Raw genomic sequence first — 19169 nt, 5'->3', positions numbered from 1 at the left:
AACTTTAATTTATTTCTACTCTTATTACCTATACTTATTATACAAAGAAACCGTGAGCTGCTAAAAGCTTATTTACGAATTCACTACTCGCCTCCTTGTACGCCGAAATAAGAAATACGATATCGCTTAACTGCCAGGTTATTCACGTTCTACGTTGGCTTTAAAAAATTGACGGAAATCTATCGACTGTCGCCGTCGCCCGAGCCAGTGTAGCTGATGCATTTTTTGGTTAGTCAACCGTTGACGAATTTAAAACCTTAAATAATTCATGTCTTAAAAAACTTCTCAAGAAACTTCTAACAGCTCGGACGAGGAAACGCGAAAATTCAACTTGCATCGATTACGGATTAAACGGGTGATGGAAAAATCGAACCCAACACCAACAATTCCGCGCCATTTCCACACCAATGCGTATTCCCGCCAAATAGTGCAAGGCTTCCAAGTCATCTATCGAGTTTCATACGTTTCAAGGCTACAACAACATTCGCACAATTCTGATAGCAAACTCACCGAGAATGATGAAAAGTGTATCACGGCCCGCTGGAACATCGCTGGAACGTCGCACTAACCATGCACAAACTGATAAAAACTGCACGACACAAACCACCACGAAAGCTTACAAATTTCTAATGGCTCCGTCAATTGTTACTACGTTAGTCGCCGCACTAACCGTGCAACGCCACCGGAAGTCACATGTCATAATAATAACCTCCCCTCAAATGCGTCCATTGTTACCGTATCGAGTCGCGAAAAATCTTATCTAAATACACGATCGAGTCCGTATTAGTTAAAAAAGCTCGCGTGTAACAGCAGCTTAACCAGCGTGCACAAGTTGACCGGAAGTTTAGTCGTGATTCCTGCGCGGATATGGACGCTTTCTTTCTTTGCCTGGGCATCGGTGCAATCGCGATTCGCGAATGCGACGCAATGATCGACTAACTAACAATAAGTTTGCCTCGTATAAGTCATATATACGTACATGTAATTGTCACCGTTGTTCGCAATCTAAATAGTGTGTTTATGTGGTTCGTGATCAGTGATGCAGAGAAAGTGCTCGAGTACAAGTGTTTAGAAAGCATCGTTATATTATTTTAACGTGTGTTTACGCGCCATCGCCAATGATTATGTAGGTACCTACTCAACTCTTCCCTCGTTAACGTCCCGTCCGCAGGCTTCTCACATGACACATCGTTGCGTTCGGTGAAATGGCTTTTTATCTTTCATAGAATTTTGCCCTTGAATAGGAAGCTTTCGTACGGATTACGCGAAACCCGTGTTCACTTAAGCAACTAATATTGCGCGGGAAAATTCATATTCACTCAATCGGTACAATAAGACGTTCCATGTCAGATACCTATTTTCTTTAAACAATTCTTTCGATCCGATTACTCGCACAGGTACTATAAAATACTTTTTCAAAATCACGCGGAAAAATTCAGCTCATTGTCAGCTGAGTGGAGGTGAGGGGTGGCGGGAAGACAAAATACGTTGCAACTATTATTCGCAGTATCTATTATTTTTCGCTTATAAATCATATATAAATAAAAGCTTCGATCTATTTACATATTAGAATAAAAAAAAGTTTTCACAATCTTGGATGGAGAGAGCCAACGAACAAGGTCTCAGTCCGCGAGGGTATAACGGCCAGCGTTAACAGTGATTAAAAACCTTCAAAGGATTAAGAGAATCGATAAACTTGCATGAATCTCAGGCAGGAGGCGTATTCATTGATTCAGACCTTACGCATTCGGCTTTCGATGTGGTACAGATACGGTATATATACACACTAGGGTGGCTCTTATTTTTGACTTTTGAATTTTCTTCGGGGCACCCTCCAGAATAGTTCCAAAAAATAAAATAAAAAACTGTGTAAAGTTTGAGCTCGATAGGATAACTGGAAAAGGTGCCCCTGGGCACTTAACATTTAAATAATAATTTAACAGCTCACACAGTCGATTTTATATAATATCTGCCAAGTTATTGATTAAATAAAAGAATATGTCAAACAAAAGTTGTAGATCCGGATAAGGAGCATCTTTTATGTTGCATAATTTTTTCACGTGCGGCAAATGGTTTTTGAAAAAAGTCCGTAAAACTAAAAAAAAAACTTTTTTCTCTCAAATTTTGAAAGTTTAAATACTTCTCGAACACTCTTTACTTATGCAGGCGACCAAAAAATGAGAGAATTTTTATTTTCGAGGACTATTTTTTAAAGATTTAAGAGGGGGGCATATACGAAATATGCCAAAAAGATAAAAATGTTTTTTCCCCTTATTTTCAGTGTTTGATATGTCATGAATGTTTTCTGAAAATTTGTGACCGAAATTCGCAAAAATATCGAAGATATAGATTAAACTTTCAAAATTTGATGAAAAGAGTTATTTTTTTATTTTTCGGACTTTTTTCAAAAACCGTTAGCAGCACGAGGAAAAGTAATGAAACATAAAAGATGCTCCTTGTCCGGATCTACAACTTTTGTGTGACATATTTTTTTATTTAATCAATAACTGGAAGGATATATAAAATCGACTTTGTGAGCTATTAAATAATTTTTCTGTTATCGGAACGGGCTGAAACTTCACACAGATTTTTTGTTTATTTTTTGGAACTATTCTGGAAGGTGTCCCAAAGAAAATCTTGAAAAAAATGTTTACCAAGAATAAATAAGTGCCACCCCCATAAATACACACACGATTGTCTAAGATCCTGTAGCCGAAAGCATATTTTCCAATTCTCGTAGAAGCTGTGCTACGTGTTCTATTAAAGTGAAACCAGTCATCGTGACTGGCCGCAGCGTTCGACTGTAACATTGTTTATACAGATTGGCAAGGGCTTCGAACCTAAAACATTGAATCAGATTACGTTAGATTATACGCAACACGTACGTATGTACCAATGAGCGTATTAACGATGTACAGTTTAAAATACATACTCTTTCTTATTGGTATTGCTATTCTTGGCAACAAATAATTTTGTTAGAGATCTCAAGATAAACTGAAGCCTCTGTTCGAGTAATATCACTAAACTTTCTTCATCTTCTGTCGACTTCTGCTCGTCTGTTCGTTTTACTTCTTCTGCGTTTTCTTTCCCTACCTTATGACTCATGGCAATTACGCTCTCTCCCTTTTGCTTCTGAGAGTTATTTCTATCGCACAATATATCCATAATGGATTTGCATTGCAGTATCAGTTCCAGACCGTTTTGATATGCTTTCAATTTCCCGTTAAAAGTTGTAGCACCTGAAACGCGATATTAGTTAACTCGGGAGAGACGTGTAAAACCGCGTGGATAGAAAAGTACGTACAACGTGCTTGGTGCTCGGTTAAGGCAACTCTTTCCATCTGCACTGTTAGAAACTCGGAAGTTTGCTCCAGAGCCAATAACAACTTTGCAGCTTTGTCGTAATACAGCTTGCACAGTTGCAAACTAGTTTTTCTTTTAACGTTGTCTGCATCTGGTTCGTACTCTCTATATACACGGTGATGCAAGGACGCTAGTCTATGTTGAATAGTGGCTGCACGGAATTGATAAACAGGTTGCCGTGGTCCTGACGTTTCGGTATCACAATGTTTCAGTGCCTTTTGTAGGATATCGACGACTTCTCGTTCCAATTCTTCTTCGGTCTGAAATCACATCACAGGAACAAGTAAATTAACCGAATGATTTTATACGTGAGAATGGAAAGGAGGGAACACATACTTTACAGCCACTTATGGGATAGTCTTGTAGCAAGGTGGCCATGGTGAAGAGGGTGGTCGAGAGGTCCCATGTAACGGTATCCCAAATGGCAGGATTGGATTTTCTAGAAGACAAAACTTGCAAAGCCTTCTGATAGCTCGCAAGCGCTTTGTTGTAGAAATGACGTTCTTGAGTGTTTTGTTTCACGTGCATGTGAGCGCAAAGTCGCATTAGTCGTCCCGTATTCGAGTGTAAAAGTGCCAAATTCGCTTGATCGTGAACAGTTTCGAACGCTTTCACACCCGCTTCTAAATGAATCAACGAACGCGTAAGTAAGGCTGCTATTTCAGCTGAAAACTCGGTCGTGTCGTCTGCGCAATTATCCTGCTGGTAATGCGCTGGAAAAGCAAGCAACAGCGTAAATTCGCCTGTTCGTAAAATGACAAAGTGATAATACTGATAAATAAAACACTACTTACTTGCAGCCTGATTCATATAAAGAACGCCTAGTTCATTGTGAATGTTTCCTAACCGCCTTGAAAGATTATTTTTATCCATATCCAATGGTTCTAGGGACAAGGCTTTTTTGTAACAAATGTAGGACGCTACTAGGGTAGATTCTAGACTTTCTAAACGTTGGGGTAGTAATTCGGCACCATCTGGAACGCAGAATAAATGCAATTAGCTGCGACACTATAATATTATTATCTTCCAAGTACTTTTCATCTAGAGATCTAGATAATATACATACTCGTATCTAAATCTTCCATTCTACATATCTCCTCGACAATCTTTTCCTCGATCGCATTCTTCATTTCATAATCTTTCCGATGTTTCTCGACGTTACACCAATCTTGCACAGCCATAAAACAACAATCTCCTGCGCGACCCAATAAATAGCTGATCGACTTATCGTTTCTTATACCACAAAAAATCTCCAATATCTTTTGACAGCGTAAAACTGCCAACATATATCTCAACGATGCTCCATAGTTTCTATTAGCATATTCATTTTCGGCGAGTACAGCGAAGATTAAGGAAGCCTTCTCGTACAGTAGTGTTTTCAAATGCGCATTCCAACTGATGTTGTCAGTTTTTTGGGGAGCTTGCCACGTGGGCAGAGTTTCAGCTTTATGTTTACACAGCAATGCTTTCGGCTCGCTGCTTTCGGCATGAACATTTTGCTCTCTCAGAACAACCCTCTCCGATTTCTTGTGCTTCCTCTGTTTCAACTTGCGTTTATGAGTGGGACTATTGCTTACCGAACTTGCTCTCGATTCCGCTTCTTTATTCTCCTCTTTCAAAGATGTGTACGGCATCGGTATTGCCTGAAAAGGTTTTGCCATGTTTGGATGAGTCTCTTCGTATTCCTTCTTCTTCCGCTCCCTTTCCTCGTCTTCCATTTTCTTCTGCTCTTCTTCGCTGCTATCTTCAGTTGGGAAATACTGTAAACACTCCAGCCCATGGCAAACATGTTCCAAAGCAGCCAGGCATCTTTCTTCGGCTGTACCCGACATCGCCGGTGGCTTGTATTTCGGCTCTTCCCGTTCGGTGGTCTGTTCCTTCACTAAAAGTTGAAAAATCCTTCACTTTTTATACCTTTTTAAATCTATCCAAGACAAACCCTTTCACTTACTGTTAGCTAATGTTAAGGACTTTATCGCAGCTTCTTCAAATTCTCCTTCCTCGTCTTTATCATTCTCCTGATGTGTACTCGATTCGCTTTGAGTATCTTCTTCGTCGCTTTGATCGGAAAGCCCCGGACTAGCGGGGTCTGTGTCCGACGGTATATAAAGGTCAGACAGCATAAAATGCGCCGATGTTACGATTTGGGGATATTTCTCTTTAGCCAACAACTCTATACAATTCTTTAGCAGCATTCTAATGGTGCCCTGTTGTCGGTGGTAATCAGAGGAATATTTCATATTACGAGCTACTCTATAGAGTAACATAGCGACAGGTACAGTGAACGGATTCTGGCCCTTTTCATCGGATACGTCATTACACAATGACGTTAAATCGTACAACTTTACAACATCGTCATCCTTGCCTACCAATCGTAATGACAAATTAAAGGATGTTAGCCAGTTAGCCAATTTATTAACGAATTTCCAACAGCTCTTTAAACTTAATGGGGAACAACACCTTCAAGCCCAGAAAAAAGTGCAATTTTTTTTATTTTTTATTTTTTGTTAGATATGCACTTTTCTGGGCTTGGAGGTGTTGTTCCCCCTCAAACCGTCTTTTTATTCAAACGGCTATCTTACCTTTAAACAACCAATAAGTGTGCCCGGCCTTTGTCGCGTTATTCTTCAAGAAACTTAAAATATTCTGCGCGACATCCCTGATAACTTTAGGGCTAAATTTAGAATGGTCCAAGTTAGGAAGATCTTCTGTTTTTATTAACTCGTACTTTTGCACGATACCATCTAGATGATAACACATCACCACCTCTGGAACATTACACATTAAGTTGTCCAACCAGTAATCTATACCGGTTAAAACATTAATAGGCTTGGTCATGTCCCTCAATCTTAGACTTATACAGGGATGGGTTTGCCCGCCAAATATCGGCATGTCTGTACCAACAAGCATTTGTATATTTTCAAAAGTCCATAGAATGTTTCTAGCAAAATTATGATTATAATTGGGATCTGGTACTTTTTCTTCTTGCGACGGTTCTGGTAAACATGGCTCTAATGGTTTTACAGGTAGCTGCGGTTTCGCGCACTGCTCTTTATTATCCGCCACTACTATCGAGTGATACAGAAACTTCGATATCAGGTTTCTCTGCTGTAAAGCGTTTCTATTGTTCGTCTTGTGAAACAAACACTTCTCTTTGTCTCCCAGATTCTCAAAGACATGCTCGTAAAAGAATTTCTTCAGCCACTCCCAGTCGCTTTCCGCCTGTCTCAGTAAATATTTGTGAATATCGAAGTCGTCCAATAGTAGAGTGTTTTCAATTCTGTGGACCACCATCGATATCACGCCGTGGTTGTAAGGTAACTTTAGTAGTTTCTTTATATTTTCAGCATCCGACACAACGTCGACCTCCCCGACGCAGTCGGGAAACATGTGTGCCATGCGGAAGCTAGAGAAGCCCGAGTTCTGGGACCAGACGCTTTGCAGGCCATAACTTTCCGCGGAACTGCTCAGCCAATTGCTCGGTGGTAGATTCAAGTCTGTATTGCACTGCAGTTGAGCATAAGTCGCCGGTGTTTGAACAACAGAGTATTTTACAACGGCGGTAGACTTGACTGGTTTCTTGGGTGAGTTTGGCGGTATGGCCACAGGCATCGGTTTGGCCTAAAATAAAAGCGGTTGCACAAATTTACACCGCTAAGAATCTAGCAGGTCTGGACTGGAAAGGATTAAATTCTAAACTCGAATCAGTCGCAAATAAGACAGCAAACGTGTTGTTTCTGGCTGAGTAAAAGCCACACTCTGAAGCTTCTCATTAAGAGGATAGCGTTAAACTAAATAGTGGAATTAGTAGAACGTTCTTGATCGAACGGTGCGTTACTCACCGTATCGACTTTAGCATCCGAACTCTCTGACATTTTTTATTTCGAACGTTGTCACTCGCGACTTTGGAAACTCTTCCCTAAGTAGTTGTGGGGTTGGAAAATTTCTAGAATGTATCGAAAAGTCAACTGTTCGCATCGGTTCGCGTAACGCGTAATCGGCGTAATCACGGATTGCGTGCTGCGCGGTGGAGGGAGGATGCAACGTGCAACACACTCCGAAACAGGTTCCAGCTTTATCGATTACACTCTGCATTACCCGCTGGATCAGGATCGTCATCTTTTAGTGCTTCGAAAGGCCGAAATGCAGAAAACGAAGATGTTTAAATGGCGTGGTAAAAACGGAAAGACGTTAGGTGGGTGAAATTAATAGAAGTTTATTGTAGCACTGTAGCGATTACATCTACGTATTTATGTGTACATATAGGAAATATTGTAACGGGGAAAGGAAGCCAGAGAAGATGAGATGGAACGAAAGGTAAAGTCGGAAACGCCTATGGCACCTATTATTATTATTATTATCAGAAGAAGAAGAAGGGAAAACAAGATCGGAAGAGGACGAAAAGGTTAGCAGCTGAGTGAGTAAAGACAGCCGTTTATCCGCGATCCGCGACGCTGAATGGATTCGGAAGCCTGTGAAAAAGTGGACGTCACTAGTACCGCGAGCATATATAAGGCGAGGATTGAACCCTCCCGATCCAGTGGCCGACGACGATAAGTTGTCCTTCTGCCGTTCTCTCGAACACAGCCGAGAATGGTGGTGAATTTCAAGGTTTATAAGAAATGCTCGCCGAACGGAAAGATTGCGGTGTACCTGGGTAAGAGGGATTTCATCGACTACTTGTCGGGGATCGAGGCAGTGGACGGCGTGATTCTAGTGGACCAGGACTACATCGACACTGGGAGGAAGATATGGGGACAGCTGGTGTGCAGTTTCCGTTACGGCAGAGAGGAGGACGAGGTGATGGGCCTGAACTTCCAGAAAGACCTTTATCTAGTCTCGGTGCAGCTCTATCCGACCACAGAGAAGGTGGAGGATAATCTGAGCAGACTGCAAGATCGATTGCTGAGGAAACTGGGAACGAACGCTGTCCCGTTCACGTTCAAGTTTCCCCCAAGTGCTCCCTCGAGCGTGACCCTGCAACCGGGCGAGGACGAGACCGGCGAACCTTGCGGCGTCAGCTATTACGTAAAGATCTATTCCGGAGACAGGGAGAGCGACATCAGCCACAAGAGGAGCACGGTAACGATGGGTATCAGGAAGATCCAGTACGCGCCTACCAAACAGGGCCGCCAGCCGTGCACCGTCGTTCGAAAGGACTTTCTCCTGAGCCCCGGTGATCTCGAGCTGGAGGTGACTCTGGACAAGCAGCTCTACCATCACGGGGAAAGGATAGCCGTGAACGTGTGCGTGAGGAACAACAGCAACAAGGTGGTGAAGAAGATGAAGGCTCTGATCCAGCAAGGTATCGACGTGGTCATCTTCCAGAACGGTCAGTTCAGGACGGTGATCGACGCGGTGGAGACTCAGGACGGCTGCCCTATAAGCCCCGGCTCGAATCTGCAGAAGGTGCTCTATCTGAAGCCGGATCTCGAGAACAACAAACACCGAAGGGGCATCGCTCTGGACGGCCGGCTCAAGAGAGAAGAGAGCGAATTGGCCTCCAGCACTCTGCTCACATCGCCGGACGTCCGCGACTCTTTCGGCATCGTGGTCTCCTATGCCGTCAAGGTGAAGCTCTACCTCGGCGCGCTCAGCGGAGAGCTCTCCGCGGAGCTGCCCTTCATCCTGATGAGACCGAAACCCGACGATCGAATCAAAGTGGTAAACGCCGAGACCGACAACGTCGAGATCGAGAATGTCCTGGACGAGAAGCCCAAGCTCAACCCGAAACCGTAGCTTCAACCCCGCCAATAGGATAATCCATCGAATCCGTCCATCTGGCTGTCGGTCAAAATATCCAACACTGGGTCGCGTTAATTACTAAATGGATCAATGTTATTTCGTAGGTAAATGCCGATGGCGCGTGCCCTATAGCCTATGTATGAAATTCAATAGCCTGGAAAACGATGGTGTACCGTTTCAATTAAATATATACTTGTACATACACGTATACCCAGCAGCGTACACAAGCAGGGCTCCTTCCCGATTAACTCGATTACCTACCACTCTTATTCGAACCCTGACCATTAAATACCTAAGTTCGTTGGAAAGGAATCGAAATTGAGGCTCGATACGCCTCGCTAATATCTCGCAACCGCGATTAATCAGCGATAGTAAGCAGATAAGAGTACGTACTGCTCCTATATTGTCGTCTCTTTTCTCCAGCGTGAAAATACACGCTCAACAAGTAAGGACGTGGGTATCGCGTTGGTAAGTATCTATGTATCGCACCGGATGACAAATTAACGTCGACAGGGAAATATAAACGGGCTTTAAAGAATTCCTACAAGTTGCATCTTTTGCATCCCTTGCATCAGTGATTTGGTGAAATAGACGAGGCGTCCTTTCAATGACGCCACCGTACTGTTTCGATTGAAAAGTAGGTAATGCGCCAGGCTGGGCACAAGTGCCGTATGGTCGTACAGGGCCTATGCGAAAGTGAGCCTTGTAAACACTATAAGAAATCCCCGCGTTCGCGGAACGAGATCAGCTGTTGCAATAGCTTATTATGATTTGGAATCTCGGTAACCGAAGGATCGCTACGTTATTTGGAATAAGAACGTTTATTCAGTTTAAAGCAGGAGAATATACCATGCACTGTTAATGCGATAGCGGTAGTATTATAATAATGCGTTGGACGTTAAGCATTAGCACGTAGACATTTATATAGATGAGCATGAAGTATAGAATAATATGAAAAGTAATAAGCATTAGCAATGAAAATAATATAAAGCAATGGGCTTTAGCAATGGTTAATAATATGAAATGCGATAAGCATTAGCAATGAAAAGTATATAAAGTAATAGGATAAGCAATAGCATGAAAGAGGAAAAGCGTAAGCAATAAAAAATAATATGAATGACGATGATATTCGCTGGTACGATAATTAGTAATAATCGCTTACAGTAGTTGTCGTTGTATAATAATTCGTGGTGCACTGAATTTAGAATTCGCGGTCACTAAAAGATTTATGATTTCGATCTACGTTAAGTAAAAAAAATCGAATATAATGACGATTAAATATAATAAAATTGAGCTCCTCCAAAAAAAAATTTAATTTTAAAAAAATTGAATTTAATGTTAATTAAATTTGATAAAATTTAGCTCCACCAAAAAAAAATTTAACTTGAAAAGAATAGACGGTGAGGTCGCGGCGGAGAAATCGAAGGAAGAGAGAGAGAGGGAGAGCGAGGAGAGCAGAGACCAACATGGTGTCTCGAGCTGGGCGGGGGAGTGAGATAGACGGAGATGTGGGCTTCTAGGGAGAAAGATGGAGAAAGAGGGAGGATAAGCTCAGGGTTCGGGCCGGTCCGCGGGCTCGGCGGCTCGGCTGGTGCGTCAGTCAAGCTCGAGACACCCGCGAGAACGGAGTGGTGGTTCCCGTTGCCCCCCTTGTTCGATAACGTACGTTCGACGCGTCCGCGCCCGCGCCCGCGCCCCTTCCGTTACCCCCTGACCACCTAACAAGAGTCTCGCCGTTAGAGGCAGTGTCGCATAGAGTGTCGTATGAGGCGTGTTGCCTTGTCCATCCGCACCCTTCACCGGTATTCTCTCTGCTCGTAAGCCTCGTGTTTTGAGTTTTGAGTTTTGAGTTGTGCCGGGCCAGAGGAGAGAGCTAGGCGGACCAGCCCGAGAAACAGAGTAGAGCTGCAGCCGAGTATCCCCTCAGATTCTCCGGCGGACAAATTCTCACAGCAGCAACCAACAAGACAGTGGCGGCTACGCTACGTTAGCAGCCAAGTGAGTACCTCGTGAAGCCTTGACTCTGCTCTCTCTTCTTTCACAATTATTTTCCTCCCTTCTCTCTCTCTCTCTCTCTCTTTCTGTCTGTCTCTCCATCTCTCTCTCTCTCATAACTCGCCCACCCGCTCGTTCATTCGCTTACTCACTCCCTCCTTCTGTCCTTGCGTCTTCCTCCCTGTTTCTCTCGATCGGTTCTCCTCATCTGGATTTTTCTCACTAGCCTGGTCTCCTTCTCTCTCTCTCCCTCTCTCTTTTTCTCTCTTCATTGACGGGCTACAGACACCGGCGAAAACTCACCGACACACGACGAGTTTCTCTTCCCTTCCCTTCCCTGCCCTCCCCTGCCCCCCCTCTTCCCTTCCCTGCCCTGACCATCCCTTCCCTGCCCTTCCCTTCTCTTCTTGTTCTCTTCTCTACTCTTCGCTTCTCTTCTCTTGTGCCGCGGCAGACGGTGGCATCGATTTCTTCCTCCCGTCGTCCTCTCTCGCAGGCAACGCTCGCCCTTCCCTCCTACGCGTTACGCACGCACGCACGATCTCATAATTTCGCGTTGAAATCGCTTCTCGTTTCCGACGCTTTCGTTCGGGCTCCGAATGGACGTGAAATCGAGTCTACGTACACTGAGAACGGAAAGAACGATAACGGTAGCTACGGGGGATAAGAGTTCCGTGCGAGTGTTCTCAAATATTTGGATAAAACCGTTTGGATACACCCATAGCGTGTATTTTGGTACAGCAACTTCCCCGGGGGGGTTGGATCACGTTTGTTTGTTCTGTCCGACGAAAAGTTCCTATTTGGCCCGCTGCGGTCGCTGAGATCGCAGCAGGAAAAACGTGCTGCGAGTCAGAGGAGCAAGCCTCTCTGCCGCTATTCGGCATAATTTTCGGCGATCCTCCGGCAAGCATAAACCCCGTTAGCCTAGTCCGCTGGTTTGCTCGCGTGGTTCAGAAATAGACTCCTATTAAAACTGCGAGGAGGATAGGTGTTAAAATTGCCCGGTTCGCCTGGAAACGTGGAATTCCATCGTGAAAAAACCGAGAAAGACGCGATGCGGACAAGGTCGAAGGCGGTATCGAGTATCGGTGCGCCAATTCGCGAATGCCCGCGACGCGTCGGGTCATTAAGATATCTCTATTTATAAGTAGGCTTCCGTTTGTTTATCCTGCGGTTTACACGGGCATGTAGCGCCGGGTGCCGGATTCCCCGACACGCACAACTGTACGAAGCGACTGTTCCCGCTGCTGTAGGTCGAAAGTATTTGCCATCGGCGAGCGTTCGAATCGGGAGAACACTAATTTGTTAAGCTGAGACGGTACGGGGCCCGAAACCATAAGTTCTCTCTAATTTACTTGGCGGTCAGGTGATTAGTGACTCTGTTATCGCGTTCGAACGACCCTGAAAACCGAACAGGAGGAATCGCTGGCCTCGAACGGCCATGCTTTAATACGGTAGGTATTAGTCACGCGTACTCGGCGAATGAATATTTCAACGTTACAACGCGCACCGTTCCCGGTGGCCCGTACAAACATTCCATCCTACGTTTTCGCTTCAAAACCTTTCAGTTTAAACTTCGCAAAACCTTCCGATCGGCAACGTTTATTCGCCGAGCAGAGCATCGATCCAGTCGCCTCTGCGTTGCTCGTGTTAGGAAATCCGACACTATTCGACGAACGATGGCAGCCGAATGCGACTGTTTATCCAAAAGGCGAGCACGGCGACGCCGAGTCAGGACAACGTGATGCCAGGCCCGTCATAAATTAGATAGGGCCTTAAGGAGATGTCAATGGCGTCAACGCAAGGATCTCCCGCTCAAGAACAGCCAGTCTTGTACAGACCACGACTCGAGACACGTTCTATCCAACCCGCACCGAACTCGTCAAAATATATGTTTTTCAACTTATTCTGTTTTCCACATTGATTACGAATTCTTACACTCGGCCAGCGCTAACAATAACTAGCAATAGTTATCCTGCTCCGTGGAGTAATCGGCTCGCGAGCATCGGCCACTCGAACGCCAGAATCACCTCCAACGGTTGTCCCGGTTGCTTTTGTGCGGCTTCTATTGGCCTTCTGACACCTTGCCGCGCCACACCTGACACCACACGACAAGGTGCGCGATACACCTTGACGCAACGATCTCGTTCTTCTGATCCGCAACACGGCCGAACCATCAACATCCTCCGATTGCTCCTTCGCCCCTCCGAAGGAGGCGAGATTAAGGGACGCCGCGCCGAGATTAATTCGCGTCGGCCAATTATAGGCGGACGCGGTTGTGCGTATCGCGCGGAAGCGAACGAACGTGCATCTCGGCTGCGGTTCCCACCGACCACGATTATGAAAGTATAATGCGGCCCGGTCTCTGCGAACGAGACTTTCATCGGATCGGCCCATTATCTTGGATTAGTCGTTGGATGTTAATTGCGACGAGGCGGGGTGAACGTAAAGGAATCAGCAGCCAGAAGGAAGAAGCAACGCGCACCGGTGAATAGAATCGCAGCGATCTTTCCCAGGCATCTAGCCCAGAAAATTAACCTCGGTCGCCGCGGCCGATGCGCGCCAGGGTTTCCGTTTTCCGTTCAGAAACCTCATTCTTCGACAGCGGACCTCGGCCGAGTCGGCGACCAACGCGAGCACCCTCGCGAATTTTATTGTCGAAGCAATCGACACGAAACATAGGTAGGCCTGCGCAAGGGTGGTGGGTACACCCGTAGAAATACAACGTATCATGCGTGACGAGGCCGCTTTCTGAATCATCTGGTCGAAAATAGAGCCCCGTGAACAGTGACCAAGTACCGGGACGCCACAGAGTTGTCCACCACTCTGTTCGACTAACAAACCTGCTTTCGAGGAAACCTGACCGATACGCTGCTCCTCGGCAAGCCAATAAAACAATGCCCCGCAAGTTGCATCGCCAGTTGCGAGAGCAAAGTCCGAGGATACGTGGTCAGCGTTCGTCGCGGAAATTGCGAAATTTCCTTGAGGAATCAGCGGTTGATAGCGCGCGGTATCGCGCGGTATCATCGCATCCGCGTCGTATCTACGACCATGTCAGGAATGCGTTACAGTTTTCGAAGGAGGAAGGATGACGAAGCAGGAAATATCAAGCGATCGATAACGGTGGAACGTTTTTGGGAAAATCCGAGAGCGAGACTGCAAATGGCCCGCGACGAATGAGCCGGACTGGAAGCGCACGGGTTACTAGGGTGGATGTACCAGTAAATGAACACGTACCAGTGAATGGACATTTTTTATTAAACTGAGTAAAATAAGTTATTAAAAGAAGCAACTAATTAATCAGAGACTTCTTGTAATTTCTTGCTTCAGATCCAAACAATTTTTGCAGCACGTGGAGTCAATCGCGCTGCAAACATAATTTTATAATAGTGTTCATTCATTAGCCTTAAGTGTTCATTTATTGGTGCGTTTACCCTATTACAAACCGCAGGCTCGTCAACACGGTCGCCGTCGCGTTTCGGTATTTTAACCATCGACCCTCTTCGTTTTATCGACGCGCCGCTGTGAAACCTACAAGGTAACGATAAGATGTTTAGCGCCGCGGCGAGACAATGTTGGAGGACTGGGGCTCGGTGAATCAAGCCCGGCGGCGGCTGTCGAATTCGAGCGGAATTCGGCCTTCGTTGGGCGTGGTTTCCTCTGCTGTACAATTTACCACGAAAGAAACGGCGACTACGTCGTACATATTCTTATCCGCGCCCGGGTATCGATGCTTCCACGGTGCCTATGCGTGCTCGCGGCGTTATCGTTTTAATCGCTGGCGATCGTTGACGATTGTATGCCATTGTAATGGAGGATGCGGGGAAAGGGAGCTGCTGCATGCAGAAATAGCTGCTTCGAGCGGAGAAAGCGACCGGGTGACGCGGTATTCTTCCGCAGCGTCTCTATTCTCGGCCAATGATCTGTGCCTCGATATCAAAGATTTATGCATATAATCTCGTCGGAGATCGAGATTACGAGCGCCGTAGCTGCATTCACCAGGCAGGCGCGGTCACCCGTTATAACCGAAAATCGCAGCGGACTTTGGAGGTTGACTTTTAGCCAACTTTCATGCAACCCTGCGCATAGCTTTTGCGACGCTACTTATTCTCGTAATATTATGTATAGGGATTGCAATACCGGTGAACCGGTCTACCGCGAGAAGTACCCTCAAATTTTTACCGGTACTAATTCGGTAAATTACGTATTACAATGTAGCGCATATATGCGTTCATTAATTCCGTCCACATCTACTACGTTATCAGTGGAAAAAGCTTCAATTACTAATAAAGACGAAAACCGAGGCATCTCGTGAAGAACCGACTCTGATCCAAAGGAAAACTGAAAATCTGTATCGAGTCATCGAAAAAGTGACGTATTTTCAAGTAGAAAAAGTAAGGAGAAAATATATAGGTACGAATGACATGATTTCTTAATGACTATCCGACCAACGAGTGTAGAATCTGTGCGCTTTATCCGTGGCTGGATTATTTTCTACAAAAATTAGGTCGCGATCAGGAGACCAAAGTTTAGACCAATTATATTATCTGCGTGCTTATTTGTGAAGAAGAATTGTTAAATAAAAAATACTTAATTATGTATGAAAGTTAAGATTCTTTTCATTGTTTTCGTGGTGAAGATCGATATTAATAAGTATTTATTATAACGCTCGATTAGAATAGAAAAAAAAGTTTTATTTGTTGTTTACTCGTATATTTTAAATTCCTTAAAAAATACCAGTTTTGATTGAAAATTTTACCGAATTACCGATAATTGAAAGAGTCTAGCGCAGTTGCTAGCCCTGCCTTCCTTATTTCCACGAAACTCACGAATCTCAGCTTCCTCGGAATTACGATTGAAATCAGTCCGATGTATCCAAGAGCCTGATAAAAGGCGGTCTAGTCACTCGATAAAGTAAATATCAGTGCGACAGGTCTCGTACCGTATGTACTACGTACACATGTATAAAATTGTACACGAATGTTTCACAGATAGCGACAGATGGACGGACCGACGTTTGCCACTGCAATTTCTCCTTCTTACGCTACACTCGTCACGACCACGATCTTTGTTCTTTAGACACGTTGAAACGCACCGCGGCCGCGCCGGTGAAAAGAGCATGCGATAAGTTCGCTTAATCACATTATAGGTTTCGTAAGGCTTCTGAGCCGCCCAGATACCAGCCGGATACCTTAAACACTCCGAAACTGCTGATCTCGTTCTCCGTTTCCCCACAACCTTGCAACCAGGTCAATCGTTAAAAAAGAAGCCGAAAAGGATTCGACGCGACGTACCCACAACTAGGATAGTGGCGTCCGAAAGGAATCATCTTACGGTCCGTCGATTGGGTAACGCTGAAATTCGCCGGCTATTCGCGCAGATTTATTTTAAAATGGTGAATAACGTCTGGCCACGTCCAGTGCTTTCCGGCTGACGGTTGCTCTATTTTCTGTACTCGCATCGAGCTAGCGACCGTATACGTACACGCATATCCTCGATATGTTTGCTAGGATAGGAAAGTGGTGTGGGCACTTGTACCAACCCTGTTGTAACTACGGGCTGATTGTGAGTCAGCCCGTATATATTTCGGCGCGGCGCGGCGGGTCGAGTGGTTCCTGTCAAACGGAAGTGTTTCGCGCTGACAAGAGAACACCGTGAACCCGCACTCACCGATTGGAAGGCGAGTTTGTGGGTTTATAGAGTGACACAAGACAAGAACAACGCTGTGTTTCATTCGGGCCCTGTCGACCTTTAAGGGGGTCAAAACTAAGCTCAGAGACAAATAAGCACTTCCACTTTTTCGCGCATAACTCCCAAACTACAACAGACAGAAAAAAACGCTTCAAGCAAAAGTATAATGGCGCAATGAGCACTGCAACCTTGCGCAAACGAAATTTTGAAAAAAGTTTTTTTCCGTTGAGGTATTTTTTTTTTAAACTCTTTTCAAAATTTTGTTAACGCAAATTTGCAGCGCTCATTGCACCGCCAAACTTTTGTTCGAAGCATTTTCTTCTATCTGTCGTAGTTTGGAAGTTACACGCGAAAAAGTGGAAGTGCCTGTTTGACTTTGGGGTTAGTTTTCATCCCCTTAAAGGGCGATAGGGTCCGAATGAAGCGCACCGTTGTTCTCGTCTTGAATCACTCTATAAACCCACAAACTTGCGCTCCAATCGGTGAGTGCGGGTTCGCGGTGTTCCCTTGCGAGTGAACTGCGAAAAGCCAATTTCTCGATTGTCCGCCTGAATGTTAATATGCAAAGAACGAGCGGAGAAAGAGGCTGCGCAATGGTTGCTTTGCTACCAGTAGAGTAGTATGTACCCACGTACATATGTCCTACGTTCTATTCTCGGCTAGGAACGTTCCAAAACAGTCGGCACAGGTCCGATTTCTGTCATCGCTCCGCTCACTCTCGCCACTCTCGCTCGAGCTACTTTATAGACCGATCGTAAAACTTTAAAAAGCATCGCGCACGTCCCTGTAGAAAAAGCAGGACCGGTCGAAATCCTCTCTAGCGAGCATTTCCGTACATTGGTGGCGTGGGCCAATTCCAGCGGCTCGCGTTGCGTCGCTCGGTCGACGAGAAGCGCCTCAACGAGCAGCTAATTGTAAGAAGATTTATAAGAATAGATACCCTTGCCGACGCATACGTGCTTTCTTCTCTGCTTTCCGTGGTAGGGAAAGGATTTAAGAGCAGCAGGAGGCGGCATAGCGCAGCGCTTCTTGGCTAGGGTTATTTTAAACACTTGTTAACTAGAGAGCATCGCACGGATTCGTAGCCGCGGCGCGATCCAGTCCTTTTGCATGCCCGCATAGATCGAAAGCGGCTGTTCGCGTGGAAAGATTGAACGTCGAGATAAAATGGTAGAAAGATAGGCACGGTTTCTCGTCACGACGAGAGGTAAGCTCGCGGAGTAGAAAGGCGGCTGTTTCGACGGTCACCTGTTTCTTCCGCGGAGATTCGCGATTCATGCATTATTCATGTACAGCCACATATCGACGGTTTTTTGCCTTGAAATATGAGAATCTGGTAATCCGTGGCGACAGACACTGTGTACGCAGTAATTTGGGCTTCGTACGGAATCGTTTTGGCTGTCCATAGCTGACTGTGCTCACTGTGCAGACACACAGTGAGTAACGAAAATATTCGGACACTTTTTAAAGTCGCATAACTTTAGAATTGCTCTGGGTTGTTAGCTCTCAGATTTTTTGAGAAAAAATACAATTGATCGGAGTAACAAAAAAAAAATAGTAAAGGTCTTTTTTTAAACTTTTTTTGCGAGCCTGTAATGAAAATTAAAAAAATCGGGTTAGCGTGTATAGCTCAGAGCAACGTTAACCGATTTTGATGAAATTTTAGGCATGCATATAACTTACTTCAATCTACAAACGGTTTTTTTTTAATTTTCATTACAGGCTCGCAAAAAAAGTTTAAAAACCGGCCTTTACTATTTTTTTTGCTATTCCGACCAATTGCATTTTTTTCCAAAACGACGAAACACGTCACTTAGCAAACTAATCCTTCTAGCTTCTAAAAAAAACTCACGTCGTTTGGACCAATTCTAAAAAAGTTATGCGATTTTAAAAACTGTCCGAATATTTTCGTTACTGTGCGATGGAAGTAATCGCAACATTCGCAACATCTCAGCAAGACGATGCGCAACGTTTCGCGACATCGTGCAAACAGCCAGCTCCGAATCAGACTTACGGAAGCCTAACTGGTATTCGCCGTGAGTCACGAGAGAACCCCGCGCGTACCTCTTACACTCCCACGAACCGATCTGGCCGACCACACCGCGCTGCACCGCACCGGCCAGACGTGACGCCAGCTGCTAACGAGTGCTGAAAAATTTCTTCCCGCTGACGTTTGGCCTGAAAATCTGCTGCCTCGCGGCAGAAGGTGTTCGCGATACGTTTCGTTTGCCTGGGCAGCTCAAGGCGCATTGTCACGCTCGAGAATTTCGCCGCAATCGCACCTCGGTGCGTTCGCAGAATCGCAGGCTCGGAAAATGGCAGAAAGGTGTCTGGCAGCTGTCCAAGGAGATGTAAGCGAGCGAACACTGGTCGTG

The 19169-nt window shown here is 45.1% G+C and overlaps 4 protein-coding genes and 1 long non-coding RNA gene across 8 annotated transcripts in view; 2 read left to right on the top strand and 3 right to left on the bottom strand.

Annotated features, from left to right (window-relative positions):
- LOC143373667 (spondin-1) overlaps positions 1–656 on the bottom strand; it is a 91701-nt gene extending 91045 nt beyond the window's left edge. Inside the window, exon 1 of the mRNA XM_076821123.1 lies at positions 511–656. Coding sequence (XP_076677238.1) covers positions 511–549 — 39 coding nt within the window. The 5' untranslated portion in view covers positions 550–656. The remainder of the gene's footprint in view (positions 1–510) is intronic.
- Positions 657–1495: 839 nt separating this feature from the next.
- LOC143373624 (erythroid differentiation-related factor 1) lies at positions 1496–7401 on the bottom strand. Its single transcript, XM_076821021.1, has 10 exons — positions 7206–7401; positions 5946–6984; positions 5315–5728; positions 4430–5245; positions 4158–4337; positions 3700–4076; positions 3305–3623; positions 2933–3239; positions 2687–2840; positions 1496–1795 (listed from the first exon to the last, which is right to left on the bottom strand). The coding sequence occupies exons 1-9, from the start codon at positions 7236–7238 to the stop codon at positions 2699–2701; spliced, it is 3627 nt and encodes a 1208-aa protein (XP_076677136.1). The 5' UTR covers positions 7239–7401; the 3' UTR covers positions 1496–1795; positions 2687–2698.
- Positions 7402–7763: 362 nt separating this feature from the next.
- On the top strand, positions 7764–9316 carry Arr1 (arrestin 1). Its single transcript, XM_076821022.1, has one exon. The coding sequence runs from the start codon at positions 7957–7959 to the stop codon at positions 9100–9102; it is 1146 nt and encodes a 381-aa protein (XP_076677137.1). The 5' UTR covers positions 7764–7956; the 3' UTR covers positions 9103–9316.
- A 1367-nt stretch (positions 9317–10683) lies between these two features.
- Positions 10684–19169, top strand: part of LOC143374242 (uncharacterized) — a 42814-nt gene continuing 34328 nt past the window's right edge. For 2 of the 4 annotated variants that reach the window (XM_076822210.1, XM_076822211.1), the window contains exon 1: positions 10684–11106. The gene's annotated coding sequence lies outside the window, so the exon portion shown is untranslated. The remainder of the gene's footprint in view (positions 11107–19169) is intronic. The other 2 variants (XM_076822212.1, XM_076822213.1) reach the window with 2 other exon arrangements.
- Positions 11069–12871, bottom strand: LOC143374277 (uncharacterized). The gene is made up of 3 exons (XR_013086636.1): positions 11482–12871; positions 11224–11445; positions 11069–11193 (listed from the first exon to the last, which is right to left on the bottom strand). It is a non-coding gene; the product is annotated as an uncharacterized LOC143374277 (long non-coding RNA).

Source organism: Andrena cerasifolii, chromosome 10 (genome assembly GCF_050908995.1).
Source record: "Andrena cerasifolii isolate SP2316 chromosome 10, iyAndCera1_principal, whole genome shotgun sequence".
In the NCBI taxonomy this organism is placed as follows: domain Eukaryota; kingdom Metazoa; phylum Arthropoda; class Insecta; order Hymenoptera; family Andrenidae; genus Andrena; species Andrena cerasifolii.
The sequence above is the reverse complement of the archived record's forward strand: the minus strand, read 5'-3'. Positions and strand labels throughout refer to the sequence as shown.